Source organism: Sciurus carolinensis, chromosome 10 (assembly GCF_902686445.1).
Source record: "Sciurus carolinensis chromosome 10, mSciCar1.2, whole genome shotgun sequence".
Lineage (NCBI taxonomy): Eukaryota > Metazoa > Chordata > Mammalia > Rodentia > Sciuridae > Sciurus > Sciurus carolinensis.
In genome coordinates, this window is record NC_062222.1 from 7006426 (window position 1) to 7024787 (window position 18362).

Here is an 18362-nt window from a genome sequence, read left to right on the forward strand (position 1 = left end):
CCTCCTTGACATAGGTTTTACAGGGCCCGGCAGGAATATGGCATTAGTGTGTTTCACTGTGACTAGTTAGGTAGAGCTACTTAATTGTGGGGTTCAACAATTACAAGCCCACAGGCACCCAAGTATTCTCTCTACTAATGTAATCAGCAATAATATTTTTATTTCTGTTGCCTACTCTTCTTTATCAACTGTTTGAAAATTCAGGTAGGAATGTAGCTAAAATGGTTATCTAGAAGGAAATTTATGGCTTCAGATGTATGAATTATAAAACATGATAAAATTAATGATCTAGATGTTTAACTCTGGAGATTAGAGAAAGAAGAAACATAAAAACAGAAGAGGAAAGAGCTCATTAGGAAACTAAGACATAATAAAGCAAGAAAACCAAAAGCTATTTAGTACTGATATGAACCAAAAAAAAGAACAGATATAAATATTAAGAATGAGAAAAATATAGCTACAGAAGACATTTAACTCATCAACTTTGTGCCAACAAAGCTGAAGATCTAGATAAAAATATAAATAGCCAATATTGAAAACAAGGTGAGCGTGGAGGCTTACACCTTAATCCCAACAACTCCAGAGGCTGAAAGCAGGAGGCTCACAAGTTTGAGGCCAGCCTCAGCATTTTAGGGAGGCCCTCGGCAATTTTGCAAGTTACCTTACTTACAAGGTAAAAAAGAGTTGGGGATGTAGTTCAGTGGTAAATCGGCCTTGGGATCAATCCTCTGTAAAGAAAAAGAGAGAAAAAAAAAAAAAAAGAAAGAAAAAAGTACAACAAAGTCGCAGATGCAATGCGTGCGCACATCAGCGCCGGTCCCACACTCCAACAGCAGACGGCACAGCGACATCAGCGACGCCGGGCTGCGATCACGCAACCCTGAAGCGGCACGCGGACCCTGTCGCTTCCGGGTCTGAACCCGGGACTGGGCGCGTCACGTGCCAGAAGACCTGCAGGTAAGCGAGGCGGCCCAGGCCTTCCACCCGCGCCGGTCTTCGCTCTTTGCTCTCGGTAGCTAAGACCGCGATGGCGGCTCCGCGCCTCCTCCTGGAATCCACCTTTTCTCCCCTTTCACCCTGAGCACTGCAGCTCCTTAAGGACTCGCGGGCACGGTGGGTAAACAGGCGGCATCAGCACACAGCGGTGCCCGGCCAGGCCCGGGGTCAGGCCGGCGGCGCGTCCCGCCCGGCTCTGCGCGCACTGCCTGCCGGGAGGCCGCGTGGCCGGCCTGCGGCGCGAGGGCCTCGACTGCCCGCCGCCGCGCTCGGCGCAGCGCGGCCCCTCGGCATGGACCTCCCGCTCCTCATAGCAACAGCCGCAGGGGCCATAGCCACGCTCGCGGCGGCCGCTCTGGCCGCAGCGTTGATCCTCAGGCACCTGAGTTTCCTGAAGTGCGGGGAAAGTGAGGGCAGCGAGGGCTCCGATCCGTCCAGTGACAAGCCCGCCGCCACGACGGCAGCCACAGCGAGCCAAGAAAGGCACCCGGGACGGGACCGCAGGGCGCAAGCAGCGCAGGAGGCGCGGGGCGGGGAAGGGTAGGCGCGGCGCCGGGCGGGGAGGGCGCCCCCTGCTCTAGTCCCTGGGCTTCGGCGCCCGGCCCCCTGGCGGGAGGAGAACCACCGAACGCGCGGCCCGCGGCCGCCCGCGCATCCCGCGCGCCCCGCGCGGCACAATGGGCGCCACCTCACAGAGCCGGGCGCGGCCGGCGGCGGGGCGAGTGCCACCCGCGCGGCGCCGCGGGCCGCACTGGGCCCCTCGGGGCGGCGAGGCCGGCGGGTGGGTGCGCGGGCGGCTGGAGAGCCGGGTGGGGAGCGGGCGGGCGTGGCCCCCTCGGCGCCCGGGCGACCGCGACCGGCCCGCGCGGCTCACCTGCCCAACCGCAGAGCGCGCAGCCGCCGCGCGCCCCGCCTGCGCGCCTGGCCCCGCCCGGCCGAGCCGCCCCTGCTTTCCAGATCTTTCTCGAACCCGCAGCTGCTCGGGCGGCCGTTGCCCGAGCGCTGACGGAAGCGGCCGAAGGCGCGGCGGGGAGCTGCCTCGGGCGCTGGGCGACGGCTCGCGCGCCTCCCCGGCGGCCGAGCGCGCAGGCGCGGGCCCCAGTAACCGCCGGTTGGAGGCGGCCGGACCGCAGTGGAGAGACGGCGGCGGCGGGACGCGGGAGCTGCGGCGCGGCGGCCTCTCCCCTCCGCGGTCGCCCCTCGCCCTGCCCTGGGCGCTCTGGCGAGCGAGCCGGCCCTCTCTCCCTTGCCCCCCTAGGACTCCCAGCCCCGGCAGCAACGGCCCAGCGGAGGACGCGGCACCCGCACCCGCGGCTTCGGCGCCCGCGCCGCGACCTTCAGGCGGCGGGATGTCGGTGGTGGGCATCGACCTCGGCTTCCTCAACTGCTACATCGCCGTGGCGAGGAGCGGCGGCATCGAGACCATCGCCAACGAGTACAGCGACAGGTGCACCCCGTGAGTGCCGCGGCCGGCCGGGCGGGGCCGGGGCCGGGGCCGGGGGCGCGGCCCGCCGGGGCGGCGGGGCCTGGCCAGGGGAGGGCGGCGCGGCCGCCTGCGCCTCCCGGCGCGAACCTTGGTTCTGGCCAGAATTTCCCCCAGATTTACCGCTACCGTTCTTGTTTTGAAATCGTGCGTGTTTATATCCCAGAATGTGGGCACAGAACGTGTTGGAACTCTGGTTTCTCCTCTGGTGCCGAGTCCGCTAGGTTCTTTAAAGAGATTTCCGAGCCTGGAACTGCCCTACCCCCTGGAGTTCTGGTTTCGCGTATTGAGGAGGAAGCCACAGACTCGGCCCCACGCTCGGGTCGCTGAGGCCGGCGTGGACTGTGTGCTCCTACCTCCGCGAGGTGTAAGTCGCCACAGACGCTTAAGACTTTCTACCGGAAAAGGACCAGGAAATACCACTTTCAGCCAAGTAGAGGTTAATGGGGGCCGCATTGGGCTGCAGTGAATCCAACCCGTAGGAAAAAAGAGAGGCCACCTTCCAGGGTATGAGAAACCAGCGTCCTAAGAGAGGTGCTCTTCCAGGTTCAGACATCTCCACAGTAGTGACTCGGTGGCTCTTCAGAGAACCTGGCCAGACTTAGGGTTCGTGAAACTTAGGCTGCTCATCGTTTAGAAGTCTAGATTACCATTGACTGAATTTTGTGTGACTGAGATATTTTGGGTTGATGTGTAAGAAAGGAAATGCTAATTTAGATTTAATGAGCCTAATCCAATCTAGAAAGTTGGGGTCTTTGGAATTTTCTTTTTTATTATCGTACTGGGGTTTGAACCGTGATAGTTGAACCACTGAGCTACATCCTTAGCTCTTGTTTATTTTTTAACTGGGTCTTGCTAAATTGTCAAGACTGGCTTGGAACTTGTGATCCTTCTGTCATAGCTAGGATTACAGGTGTGAGCCACTGCCCTGGGCCTAATGTAGAAAGTTTCTGAGGTGAAAGGATCATGTTTTCATTTAACTTGCATCAGCAGCTGTTCCTGACTCTACACAGTCATTTATGTCAGGAGTATATCCTCTTGTTATTGAACAAAAATACTTCAGGGTAGTCGTATGCTCTTACTCTGTAGATGTACTTTGTAGGGCAGTTGTTGAGGAAAGATGTAGATACTCTGGTCCCAGGACTTTTTTTTTTTTTTTTTTTTTTTTTTTTAAGTGTGCCTCTTATTTGAAAAGCAGTAATGTAGAAGAATCTTTAACTTTTCTCATACACTACATTATTTAATAACATGAGAAACTAGTTTTGCAAAAGAAAAAAGGTTCCATATTCTAGTTGCAAACTTCAAGGGAATAAGCATTTTTAAGATGCAAATATGTTATAGAAGAAATCTGTGAAAAGAAGGAATTCAGTTGGTTTCAGTATCCATGCTTTTTGACACTTTATTCTTTTAACATTTGGTTATTTTCTATAAGATCCCTCCCCAGCTAAAAGGGACATTGGGCATTTAAAAGTTGAAACAATTTTGTAGCATTTTCTGAGAAATTGGAATTTCTATTCCAAGTATCCAATCTGGAAACATCACATCGGATATTTGAGATTTAAGCTGCATTGTAAATTTTTCTAGGTATAAAGTGGAATTTCCGAATAGTAGTTGAAAAAGCTTATATGAAGTAAAATATAAAAAGGTTATGCTGAATTGGACATAACTTTCCTGTGTTTATATGTGGGTATGTGACCATTGAACTCCATATCCTATACAACCGCAAGAATAGGAAGTTATACACCATGTATGTATAATTTGTCTGAATACGCTCTACAGTCATGTACATCTTGAACAAAAAAATTTTTGAAAGAGGTTATCTTTTTCTATAAAAAATTATAAATTAATGTAATGTTTATTATAATGTGTCCACCCTTTGTTATTACTGGATCATGTAAAAGTTTTGAGAAGTAGGTACTTACTCGATTTTTCTCAAAACCCTTGACAGGTACTTTTTATTCAATGGTTTTGTAAGATTCTGGTATTTTTTTGAAAGAAAATTGAAGGAAAGAGTTTGAAGACCTTTCTTTAACTTGGCATTTCCAAGCCTAGTTACATTAGATATTCTTTAAACTTTAATAAAAAATTGTCTGCTTTTTACTTCGAGAGTCTACTAATGGTAAGAATTTTATTTTCTTTGTGACAGGTGTGAAGATTTCTAAGAACCTAACCCTTAAAAAAAGAAAACAAATCTTATTTAAATACACTATAAACTGTTGAAAGTCAACCTAAGAAAAACTTTTTCTATTCATTCAAGTGTGCAGAATTTTTCAATAGCACAGTATTGAAAAATTAGAAGTATCTGGAAGTATGTCCAAGTAATGAAAGATGGCAGACTGGTATTTTCTCCAGTAGATGAGTTTTTCAATCCAGTGCCGTCATCCACATAGATTTCTGTATTTGACACATACATTTTTACTTGGTCAGAGGATATGTTGAATCGAGGAGTTATTTCCAAGAGCTATAAAGATGTCACCAGACCTATTGGTTCCCACTATATCCTTATTTTCCTGTTTTTCACTGGGTCTCAGAAGAGTAACATCCATTCCCCTCCTCCATCTGATCATCATCTTTAACATTTTAAATGTGTGTCTATGTGCATATCTGCTCATATGTCTGAAAGGTAACCAGAACTTAGAATTTTCACGATAGAATTTGTGATTGTTCCTCTCCAGATCTGTCGTTCGAAACAGTTTGTCTCTTGGATAGCATCATCATCTAGATGTTTTGCTTGTCACTTGCCTCTTCCTTCTGTATAGTCCAGCACTGTCAATGAAAATATGTCAGCCACAGACATAATTGTAAATGTTCCAGAAGTTACATTAGAAAGGAAACAAAGCAGGTGATAATATTTTAATATATTTTGTTTAATTCCCTCCATCCAAAATCTTATTTGAGTATAATCAGCGTTTTTAAAACAGATTTTTAATATTAAATCTTCAAAATCCAAGGTATATTTTATACATGTAATAAATCAGCACATCTCAGTTCAGACTAGCCACATTTTATGTACACTAAATGTCCACATGTGTGAGTGGTTCATGGCCACTGCTTTGGACAGTGAAGATCTAGTTTGTTACCAAGTCCTTTGAATTTTTGCCTCCTTAATGTCTCTCAATTCCTTTTAGTCACAAATACCACCATCCCAATACAGATTACTGTTAACATCAGTTCATACTGTAATCAAAATGATTTCCAACAAGCATTCTTCGACTTCTGTGCCATTACTGTTTACACATCTTTGGGTAAGCCTTCTTGACCCTCTAGGTCAATTCCCGCTATTAACCTATTCTTATAGCACCTGTTTTACTTTCATTTTTTATGTATGCAGTATTCTTTCCTTTTACCATTGTATCACTAGCAACTAACACTGCAAAACTTATTCAGCAAACGTTTGTTGAATCTACTACATGAATGCCCTCCCTGAAAATCCAGTGGTCCCCAACATAACAGTGACTTGTTCAGCCCTTGAAAATTTCTTATCTAGAATATTACTTCTCTGTTTTGTTTTATATACCCGCAATCAGTGTCCTTTGCATTATTTAGAACTTTTTAATGAATTCCCATTACCTACTGAATAAATTTCAAATTTATATTCTGGAATGTGAAACTCTACTTAATCTGGCCTCAATACTATATTACCACATTGCCCTGTGAAACTAACCAAGTGTGTTCTTCCTATCCAAATAAGCATTACCCATAGGAGCAACATTCAGTCAGGACCTTTACCATGTACCAGACAATGGTTGTCTGGTAGAACTTCCTATTCTGTACATGTTCTAGATATATCCTGTTCTCTGTCTATCCACTACCTATATGTAGTCATTAAGCACCTGAAATGTGATTGGATATGAAGAACTGAATTTTTTCTTTTAGTTAATTTAAATTTTTACTGGGCACATGTGGCTAGTGACTGCCGTATTGGATAGCACAGAACAGGGGGATGAGGTGTACCTTACTTAACCCTTATGAAGTTCACATTCTGATGTGAAAATATGGTCAGTGAAAAAATTGTATCAGATGATGATGATACATACTATGGAGAAAAATAAAATTGGGAAAATGGTATGAGATGTACTGGGGAGGAGCAGGAATATTGTTTATATAGGATTATCAGGGATAGTGTCTCTGGTAAGCTGTCTTTTGAGGAGACACCTGAAGGAATTCAGAATGCAGGCCATATGGGTGTATTTAGAAGTGTTCAGAAAGAGAACAGTATGTATAGCACAAGTGTGCTTTACTGTCTCAAAGTAGCATAGAGACCTGTGTGCTTGTCTTGAGTTTATAGGGTAGAACAGCAAAGACCAGACCACGAAGAGCATGTTGACTGTTGGGAAGACTTGAGCTTACTTTGCAGGTCAGGGCAAAACTGGAGAGTTTTCTGCAAAGGAGGCTCGGGATCTTAGTCTTTAAGAGGATCATTATGGCTGTCGTGTTGAAAATAGACTTACATATCTATTTTCTTTGTTACTATAATAAAATACTTTAGGTATTTTATAAATAGATTTCTTTGGCTCATGATTCTGGTGACTGGAGGTTCTGAACACCTTAGTGTTGGTGTTGATAGGGATTCCTAGCTGCACCGCAACATGGTAGAGAAGCAGGAAAGGAACCATACACATGGATGGCCTCATAACCCACTCTTGACAACTAACTAGTTATGCAAGACCCAACCTACTTGCATGAAATGGGCATTGCTCCTTTCCCTATGACCTAATCATCTCCCACTGGGCCCTGCCTCTTAAAGGTTCTACAACCTCCTTGTCATTACATTGAAGACCAAGTTTCCAACACATAAACCTTTGGGGTGCAAACCATAGTTGTAATAACCTGTATAGCAGGAATGTCCTTTTCTTTGAGATAGACATATTAAATCATCTTCCAAATCTTAATGCTGAAGCTGTCTCTCCTTGCTTCTCCTAAGCTCTGTTTTCTAGAAGTGATTATTCTACCTTTTGCTATTTAGTAATACTCTTAATTCTATATATTCTATAAGATGATTTTTTTCAATAGACTACAAATTCTCCAAGGACAAGAATTGTGTCTTCTATACAGTGTCTGTCTTTATGGGTTGAATTGTTTTCCTGTAGTTAAAACTAAAATCATGGAAATTTTCTTGAATCATAACATGAAATGGTATTTTGATGAAAATAGAATAATGTATGTTATGTTTAAATGCAGTAATTAAATAGTAGTCATTTATATAATGTCTATGTACGAGGCATTGTTCAAAGTATTTGTCTAGATTCACTCCCGTAATCCTCACTTGACCCTATGAACAGGTATTATCACTGTCATCCAGATGGAAACCTGAAGCAAATAGGTTACTCAGCTGTTGAGTGGTGAGCCAGGTTTTAAATCCAAGTAGAATTTGAAAACAATTTTAGGAACCAACATATTATTCCCAGTAATTAGGACACTTAAAAAAATTGTAACATTTGTTCTGACCACTGTTCCATTATTTAGGAAAGTTTAAAATATGTAAAATTTTGCCGAGTGTGGTGGTATATACCTACAATCTCAGTAGCTTCAGAGGCTGAAGTGGGGGGATTTCAAGTTTGAGGCCAACCTGAACAACTTAGTGAAACCCTGTCTCAAAAGAAAAATAAAAAGGGCTGGAAATGTAGCTCAGTGGTAGAGTGTCCCTGTGCTTAATACCCAGAACCAAAAACTGGTGTATGTGTAAAATTTTAATTTACTTATTTTCAAAATAAAATATGATTATATTAATCCTTTTAAGTTTATTTTTATACAAGGAGAAGCAAAATAATAGCACATTAATATAAAAATACCTTTCAAACTTTGGTTTTCCTTATTTAGGGCCTGTATATCTTTGGGATCAAGAACTCGAGCCATTGGAAATGCAGCTAAGAGCCAGGTAAAATTGATAATATGACCGTTTTGATTTACAGGAAGAATTAACTGAATCATGATAACTAATATACCATGTTAGGTAACAAAGAGTTGCAAACGTGACAGATCCCGATGTCTTCGTCTTTTATTAGATCTATTTTTAATACCTTTGTTTTATTTATTTATTTTCATGTGGTGTTGAGGATCGAACCCAGTGCCTAATACATGCTAGCCAAGTGCACTACCACTGAACTACAACCCAACCCCAGATGTATTTTGTATTGAGTTGTATAAATTCCTTGAATTTTATTTTTAACAAGTCTTTAGTTATAAAGCTAGGGTGTTACTTCTGTGTGACATTAATTTTTTCCTAGTATATTCACTTTATATGACACATACTCTGGAACATGCACTTCAGTCAGTAGTAAGCAATGTTTTTGTAAAAGGTGGGGGAAAATAGTTACCCACTAGGGTAATCCCATCTTGCTTCCACTACCATCTGTGGAATTTGCTTAATTTGTCCTAATGTCCCAGATACATATTTGCCCTGTGTCCTATTTATAGGATGATGCAGTAAAAGATACTACATCATCATCCAAGTGTCATTTTAATAGACCAATCAATATTTTCATACTTAATGATAATAAAGAGTATATAAACTCTAGATTATTATTTCCAACCTTTTGTAATGCATCTGTGTTAGTTTTGTTGAAAAAGTCACAGAATAGAGAGCTTAGGATTAAATAATTTCAAGGATTCTGGAATGTTAATGAATAGAATATAACTTTCAACATTGTGTAAGTCGCTTTTTTTTTTTTAACTTCCGTTCACCAAAAACTCCTTGACAATTATTTCTTACATTTTATATACATACCTAGGTTGTCTCTTTTTCCTTTTTAAATTTTCTTTAATGGGTTTTTTTTTCCCCCCATAATGGACTCATTTATCTAGGAATGTTTTGGATATGATATTTGCCACGGCTCTCTTTTTATAATTGCCCTATATGTGAGTATTTTTAATCCAGGCACAATTGCACACACCTCTGATCCCAGCCCAGCACCTGAGGAAGCTGAGGTAGGAGGATCCCAAGTTCCAGGCTAGCCTGGGCAACCTATCAAGACTTTATCTCATAATAAAAATAAGAAAGGGGATGGGGATGTAACTCAGTTGATAGTGCCCCCGAGTTCAACACTCAGTACTCGGGGGAACATGTTTTTATCTTGAGTTTTTCCTCTCATATTCAGACTGATCTTCTAAGTGTATTGTAGTTAGAGTTTAAAGAAACCAACCCATAAAGTCAGTTCTTCTAGGAACTAGATAGGCCAACAAAGTAACGACATCACTGTAGTTTTCATCTCATAATTGAAGATCAGGATCTATTTGTCTTTCAAAGTCACTAGGAGGGCAAGTACTAGGTCTTTTTTTTTTTTTTTTTTTTTTCAAATACAGGACATTTACAAATTAAGATAATTGAACTTAGTATCATGCCACATGCCTAAGAGCAAGTCTCAGCTATGCATAGGCAACATACTAGTACATGAGAGTACTCTTAATTCATTTCACAATGAATTAAATATTAAGAAAAACTATACCAAAAAATAGTTTAAACAAAAACAAAAATGGAAGTGGGAGAAATCAGAAACACTAATTCACTGGAGCAAAAGTGTTGAGGAAAATGAAGAGATGAGTTGTAGATAGAGAACAAAACTTAAACTTTTCAATATGATAAAAATCTTTCTCTTTTGAAGACATTGATTTGTAGTCTAAGGGGGGCATTTGGGAGGTGATAGTTAAAATGCATACTCTCTCATTGTAACTTAACTGCCAGTTGGAAACCAGAAAAATAAAATAGTATAAGTCTGAGCCCCGGGATGTAAGAAAAAAGGCCGTGGATTTAAGTATTCGGATAGTATTATATTTTGCATTCATTAAGTCACTGATAAATATAAGTGTTTACTGCCAACAGATAGTCACAAATGTAAGAAATACAATTCATGGCTTCAAAAAACTTCATGGGCGATCGTTTGATGATCCCATTGTGCAAACTGAAAGAATCAGGCTTCCTTATGAACTGCAAAAGATGCCTAATGGAAGTGCTGGAGTCAAGGTAAGCCATGTATTCCTAGAATACAATCACATCTCCAAGCTAAAGAAACCAAGTACAGTACTGCCGCTATACCATACTGCCAAGAGATATTAAAAAAATTCAATTTTAATAACTTAAATTCAAATAATGCTTTTATTGTCATGGAAGAAATCAACATCTTTTATAGGGTAAAGGCAGAGGCACATGTGATTTAGAAAAATAGACCCAGAAAAATGTTAAATTACCATGAATTTTTCTAATTTAGAAGAACTTTATAATGTATTGAGAAGAGTGAAGGAAATTTTTCTTCCAAAAGATGGAGCCTGAATTTTTAATTCTATATCCTGAGACAAACTTATTAGTTTGAGATTAGTTTAAAAAATTGGATTTTTCAGAAACTAGTAGGATACCTGAAAACACAGTTATCATATGACCCAGTAATTGACCCAACCTTCCTTGATATGTACTAAAGAAAATTGAAACGTGTGTCCACACAAAAACTTGCACATGAATATTCTTAATAGCACTATTTATAATGGACAGAAAGTGGAAATAATTCAAATGTCCCAGCAATTGATAAATGGTTAAACCAAAGAGGATGTGTGTGAATACAGTGGGATATTATTTGGCCAAATAAAGAATGAAGTGTTAAAATGTACTATAACATGTATGAACTTTGAAAACATGCTAAGTGAAAGAAATCCAATAAAAAAGTCCATGATATGATTCTATTTATTTGCAATGTCTAGAGTAGGGCATATCCAGAGAGGCAGAAAGTAGGTCAGTGATTGCTGAGGATGAAGGGAAATTGGGCTGGGAAAGTGACAGCTAACAGGTATAAGACTTTTTGGTGGGTGATGAGAATGTTCTGCAGTTAAATGTGATCAGTGCACAATTTTGTGAATATACTCCAAATGCATTGAATTTGTATATTTCAGGTGGATGAACTTCATGCTGTGTGAATTGTATCTCAGGAAAGCTGTTCTTAATAACTAGCTTTAAAATTTTTATATATGCTATGGATATATTTCTATTTCCAGTTTTAAAACAGAGTTCTGACACGAAGGGTATATGATTGATTATGGGAAGGAGACAAGAGTCTTAAAATATTTTAGGGAAAACACAGAGCTTAACAACACGGAGACAAAATTTGAAGCCGTGTTGTAGATGAAATTGAAGGTCAAGGATTATTAACTTGGGAGACTAGAAGGGTTAAAACAACAAATGAGATAGAAAATAAATTCAGGTTTCCTTTAGATCTGAACATCCCTGCTTAATGATCGTCTGGAGCAGTTTTATTCTATTCCAGGTTAAATTAAACTAATTAAATTCCTTTTCATTTATTCTTTAACATGAAAATAAATAGGTTGTACTTTGTGAATGGACTGAGAAAAACAGTATATTTAAAGAAAGCCAAAACCTAAATTTTGAGTATTCATAGTGAGTGCCTGTACCCTAGAAGAAAAGGTTTTTGTTGTTTTCCCCATAATAACACAGTAAATGTATTAAGTAAATATTTTTAATTTTTTTAACTTATTGATTTTTTTTTAGTGATATATAACACTAGAATTCATTTTGACAATTATAAAAGCATGGAATATAACTCGTTCTAATTCACAGTGCTTCTCCTGTCCTTCCCATCCTCCTTCCCCCGTTCCCTTCCCTGTACTCTACTGATCTTTGTTATTTATCTAGGTTTTTTTTTTTTTTTTTTTTTTTTTTAATTAGTGTCTTGTGCACATACATAAAGGTAAGAGTTAAGTGTGGTATTTTCATACATGTACATGGGAAAGTTAGATCAGATCCATTTCACTGTTCTTCCCTTATCCTGTCGTCCTTCCCCCTCAATTCCAATCCTCTACTTCACTAATCTTTATTTTAATGGAATTCCCCCCTACTTTTATTTTATTTTTAAAAATTTTTTTTTAGTTGTAGTTGGACACAATACCTTTATTCATTTTTTATGTGGTGCTGAAAATCAGACCCACTGCCTCACACATGCTAGGCAAGCGCTCTACCACTGAGCCACATTCCCAGTCCCCACTACTTTTATTTTTTAAAAGGTTTTGAAAATGCCAATCAGTCCTGTGTTGAACGGTCTTCATCTTTTGAAGACTAAAGATTTTCAGTGTTCATCTCTTCATGAATTTTATCCACTTATTTTTTATACATGCATTTGAATATACTTTGGTGTTTATTTCACCTTTTAAAATGTTCTTATGCAAAGGAATGCTTAAGTATTGTCCCCCCATAGACACACTAAGATCATGATATTTGATTCAATTTTTCTTTATTTCATGGTGCTTTATTTCTCCTCTCTTCCTTGGTTTGTTTTTATTTATTTTTACCTACTTCCATGGTTTAAAGGCAATAATTTTACAGTATTTGTTTTTGAACTTATTAATAGCTTTGGACACAAGTGGATATCAATTTTAGGTCTAATTCAAAGCAATTCTTACGTCATTATTTTACACACATATCTGTGCATACATACATTGTGCTGCTTCAGTTTCCCAAATTCTTCCAAATGTCAGTATTATGGAATAAAATTATTTTGCTCTGGGGATTCAGAAGTAAAAGACAAGAGAAACAGTGAATTAAATATAGTTATGTTCTGTGACTTCTCAGGTAGCTTTCTGTTGCTTTTAAATTTTGTGATTGTCATGAAGGGTTGATACTTGACAGGTCCCTTAGTATTCCTTGGTCAGGAAACATTTTGTAAAGTTTGATTTGGTATGCCTAAATACCAATCTAGTCTTAAATAATGTATAAAATGAAGCATTTCTTTAGTCTAAAAAAGTAATTTTTTAATTTCTTATTTAATTTTTATCTTTAATTCATAGTTATCCCAGAGTTTTCCTTTTGTCTAATATGGAGTTTTTTTCCTGATGATGACATTTCCTGACTAAAGCTTTCATTTTGAACCCAAGGAGTGTTCTTATTTTCCAAAGGAAAGTTATTTTCTTTATTCGTTTACTTTTCCTTGTTTGAAAATAAGTGATAAAAATTGCTTTTGTGCAAAGTGGAAATGTAAGACAGTACTGCCACTTGAAAGTAATTTACTTACTGGGATATAATTGTGTGTGTAAAATACTAGGACCTTGGAAATGAGAGGGTTGTGTTTTTAATGAAGTTATGATTTTAGAATGTCAGTCTTTCTAGAATAAAACTTCCTTAAACCCAGGACTTTTGTCTTTTTCACTGTTGTATGTCACATATAGAGTAGATGTTCACAGGGTATTGGATGAATAAATGACTCAGATAACTCAATTTTTGGTTTTTGGTGAGATGTTCACAAGGTATTGGATGAATAAATGACTCAGATAACTCAGTTTTTGATTTTAGGTGCGATATCTAGAGGAAGACAGGCCTTTTGCAATTGAGCAAGTTACTGGCATGCTGTTGGCCAAGCTTAAAGAAACTTCAGAAAATGCCCTGAAGAAACCAGTGGCTGACTGTGTGATTTCAGTAAGTTTTACTTCAGTAAATCATATTTTTCCGAAGTAATGTTAACACATTAATAATAGAAATGTTTTTTCCCTTTATACTTTTCATCCCTTACCCAGCAAATAACCTTAAGTTCATTCTGACTTTTCCTTTAAAAAAACCTAATTTGCTGAAGTTACAGATTAATTTCCCATAATGTCAAATTGTAATAATTAGTGAATCTTAAAAAAATAATGTATGTAAATTTCAGCATCTCAGAAGGCCAAGGCAGGAGAATTTCAAGTTTGAGGCCATTCTCAGCAACATAATGAAACCCTGTCTCAAAAAATACAAAAATATTTTTAAAAGGACTGGGAGTGTAGCTTGGTATTAAAGCACCCCTCCCTAGGTTCAATCCTGTGCCCAAAATACTAATGACTGTGATTGCTGGTGCCACTTATCTATAAGAATCTTCCCAAATAACACCTGACTTCCCATGTCTGGGCAGATACCTTAGTATTTTATGGCGTAAGTTGAATATCTCAGTTGGGAATCTGAGATTGTATGTATTCTATGTCAGAATTAAAGGGTTTTTTTGGTTTTTGTTTTTGTTGTTGTTTTGGTACTGGGGATTAAACTCTGAGCCACATCTCCAGCCATTTTTCTATTTTGAGACAGAGTCTCACCAAGTCGATTAGGCTTGGCCTTGAACTTGTCATCCTCCTGCATCAGTCTTCCAAGTTGCTGGGATTACAGGCATACACCACTGTCCCCAGCTGAAAGAATCTTTCTTGAAGGATTTTTTTTTTTTTTTAATCATGTGCTTTTTTAAAATTCCTACATATTGTACCAGAATGATTGGTTTTGTTGTGGCTTATTTGTGCATACATGTCACATAATTTGATCAATTTTCCTCCTCACTAACCTCCCTTTACCCTCCTCTGCACTGGATACCCCCCCACACACCCTATTGGTCTCCCTTCTACTTTCCTGGTGTGCTTCCTCCTTAAGTATACTAAACAATAAATATTTAATTATTTACCTTAGGTTATCTCTTGAGACAGACCCCATTGAATATTGTTAGTTTTCAGTTTACATTTGTTACCTAAATGTGAATATATTCCTATTATTAAAACTTGACTATATAAATCTTTTTATCAGCATTTGGAAGTTTTTATGAGAGAAAATCATTAGAGCCTACTATTCATTTTCTAGCCATGTAATGATAGTAATAAAAGATTACTATTGTTTGAGTGCTCTTTTAAACATTTTATATGCATTAACTTTTTAAACTGTGAGAACCACCCTTTGAAGTAAGATATTATTAATCCAGTCTTACACATTAAAAATTCGAGGTGTAGCCAGGCATGGTGGTGCATGCCTGTCATCCCAGTGGCTGGGGAGGCTTAGGCAGGAGGATTGCAAGTTTGAGGCCAGCCTTGGCAACTTAAGTGAGACTCTCTCAAGGAAAAGGGTTCCTGTTGGAGGGATGGGCTGGCTGTAAATCACTAAGAGATTTATTTAATAGAGAAAAAAAAAAAAAAAAAAACAGGAGACAGTTACCTTTTGAATCAGGGGCATGAAAGATTTAGCCATGCTAACAGGTCTGGCTCTAACAAAACGGAGGAGTCCACACTTAGTTTATTTATAGCGGTACAGGTAAAAGGGGGAGGTGAAGTTAAGCAAGCCATTTTGCATTATGGGGACATTAGCACATCTAGGGCATGCAAATTCTGGTGGTGAGCCACTCTGCACAAACCACATATTCCAGGCAATCTGGAACAGTATTTCATGATTGCCAGTTCCTGAGAGCCAGTTTCCCGTGTCCGATGGCCCAACCAAGCCTGGTTTTATTTGCAGGCTATAGATGGCACGCAAGACCCTGTCTCAAAATAAATAAAAAAAGGACTGGGTTGTAGCTCAGTGGTATAGTTAGTACCCCTGGATTCAGTCCACAGAAAAACAAGTGTTTTTTAATGAAAATAAAAAATTGAGGTGTAGGGATAGTTAATTCCTAAACCTATGCTTGGAACACTTAAGTTTTACTGCCTCTTGACTGTATATGTCAGAAGGGTGCACATTTTTAAAAAATCATCCTGAGTTCAGATTCCTTCTTATTTCACTATACTTGATTTTACTTTCATGTTAGAACAAAATAATACAAACTTGTGACTAAGTTGGTGGTTTACATGGCAGCCCCAGTGTGAGCTCTACAGGGACAAAGTAGTGTCTGTTTGTGCTAAATGAAAGTCAGTTTTTCAAAGTTCAGGGTCTTTTACTTTTGTTAACCTGTGTTTCTTTTTTTTTTTTTTTTTTTTTTAAAGTTCTGTCTAGCTATACATGACAGCAGAAAGCATTTTGATTTGTACAAAGTGGAGTACAACTTTTCATTTCTCTGGTTGTACATGATGTAGAGTCACACCATTCACGTAATCATACTCTCATTGTACCATCCCCCGCTCCCGCCTTCTCCCCTCTCCCCCATTTCTCTCTACACAGTCCCAGTGTTCCTCCCTTACCACCCCCCACTGTGTTTTTATAATTGCCCTGTATATATGGGACATTGGAACATGAGTTCTAAAAGCAGTTAAATGAAATTGTAAATTCAAATATATTATAAAAGTGAGGGAGTTCCAATTATTTATTTGTACATAAATATACTTAATAGCCTTTTAGAAATTAGTGAGCTATGTTAAAAGTACTTCTTAGTTTGACAGAAATTAAAATATGTAAATCTTTATAAGCTTTAAGCCTGAATTTAATTTTTAGTAGAAATATATTTAATGTTTCTTGGTGATTATAAAATAAATATATATATATATATATTCATCATAACTTAGCTCTAATGTGTAATTCCTCTCTTTGGAAATATCATTGACCATTGGAATTTTATTTTTTATTTGTTCTAATTAGGAATTTTATTCTTTTGGATACACATACACAAGAGAATGAAATTGTGCTATATGTATGCTCCCCCCACCTTTTTTAAACATGGTAATGATACGTCAGGACAGTGCAAATGTGTTTCTACATAAGATTCTGGTATGGAGATAGGATTTAACTTCATTTTAGCAGTTTCTTGAGTTTTCCATTTTTCATTACTTTTTATGAAAATACCTCAGCCAGGCTGACTTCATAAAAGAGATATCTTTAGCCATAGTTTTGTAGGCTAAAAGTCTAATCAGGCATCTACATTGGTTTGGCCTCTAATGAGTGTCTGACAGTGTCTTGGCAGGAGTGTTTGTGGAAGGCAGGCTCACATTGCTAAACTGAAAGCCAAGAGAGGTTGGGTCCCGCAGTTCTGTCCCAGGGCATGTCCCCTAGTTGACCTGAGGACTTCCCACTAGGCCCCTCGTCTTAAAGGTCCACACTGAGAACTAATCTTTGAGGGACAAACAACATCCAAGCCATAGCAACCAGACTAACATGACAGTGTTTAAATTAACTGAATATTTGCAGTTCTGCCATGTTACTAATTACTTTTAAATTAGTGCTAATGTGTTAGGTCAAATCTTGATGGTATAGAAATGATCAGATGTTTAAAAAGTAGCACCTAGTATTTTTCCTCATTTAACATACTTTGTCTTAAATTTCACAGAAGTTTAATGCTTACTTTACATTTTCTATTAATGATATATAAGATCTATTACATCAAACTAATATACCTGATTATTTTTAAATATCAGATTCCTAGCTTTTTCACTGATGCTGAGAGAAGATCTGTGATGGCTGCAGCTCAGGTTGCAGGCTTAAATTGCTTAAGGTTGATGAACGAAACTACTGCAGGTAAGCATGCACTCTGTAATTTGAAATTCACTGTCAGAAAAGTACTATAAAGTTTTTTTCTTAATAGTAACAGTTTTTTTTTTTTTTTTTTTTTTTTTTTTTTTTTTTTTTTTTTTTGTTACGTGCTGATTCTTGTAAGCCTGTTTCTTTGGAGTATAACATTTTGGCAGAGGTTAAATTTGTCATAATCACTTTTAGAGTAGATACAATTATTATAGAGTTGTAGATGAGTAGGGAAAAAGTAAAATCAACCAAATTATTAAAAGTTAATTTACTTTGAAACTAGTAGTATATATTACTGTACTGTGTATTAAAGTACAGTATCTAAGTGACTTATCTCGTGTTTTCCAGTTAATTGCTATACTAGAATTAACCCAATTCTTTGTTCTTACACAGTTGCACTAGCATATGGAATTTATAAACAGGATCTTCCCCCGTTAGATGAGAAACCAAGAAATGTAGTATTTATTGATATGGGACATTCTGCCTATCAGGTCTCGGTTTGTGCTTTTAACAAAGGAAAACTTAAAGTAAGTAAATAAATGATTTGCTGTATTTAACTTTAATAATTAAGAGCACAGACTACATAGAGAACCTCAATAACTGGGCTTAAATCCTGGCTCTGCCCCTTAAAAACTGTGGCCTTAACCTTTCTAAACTTAGTTTCTTCGTCTAAGGATAATATCAATAACTGCCTCCTAGAATTTTTGAGAATAGAGTGAGTGAATACAT

At 38.9% G+C, this 18362-nt stretch overlaps 1 protein-coding gene across 2 annotated transcripts in view; it reads left to right on the forward strand.

The window, feature by feature from the left end:
• The first annotated feature begins 1387 nt into the window (after positions 1-1387).
• Positions 1388-18362, forward strand: part of Hspa4l (heat shock protein family A (Hsp70) member 4 like) — a 42091-nt gene continuing 25116 nt past the window's right edge. Inside the window, exons 1-7 of one of the 2 annotated variants that reach the window (XM_047566517.1) lie at positions 1388-1536; positions 2255-2452; positions 8300-8357; positions 10299-10439; positions 13764-13886; positions 17531-17630; positions 18027-18160. In XM_047566517.1, coding sequence (XP_047422473.1) covers positions 2346-2452; positions 8300-8357; positions 10299-10439; positions 13764-13886; positions 17531-17630; positions 18027-18160 — 663 coding nt within the window. In that variant the 5' untranslated portion in view covers positions 1388-1536; positions 2255-2345. Of the gene's footprint in view, positions 1537-2020; positions 2453-8299; positions 8358-10298; positions 10440-13763; positions 13887-17530; positions 17631-18026; positions 18161-18362 lie in introns of those variants that run through there. The other variant, XM_047566518.1, reaches the window with a different exon arrangement.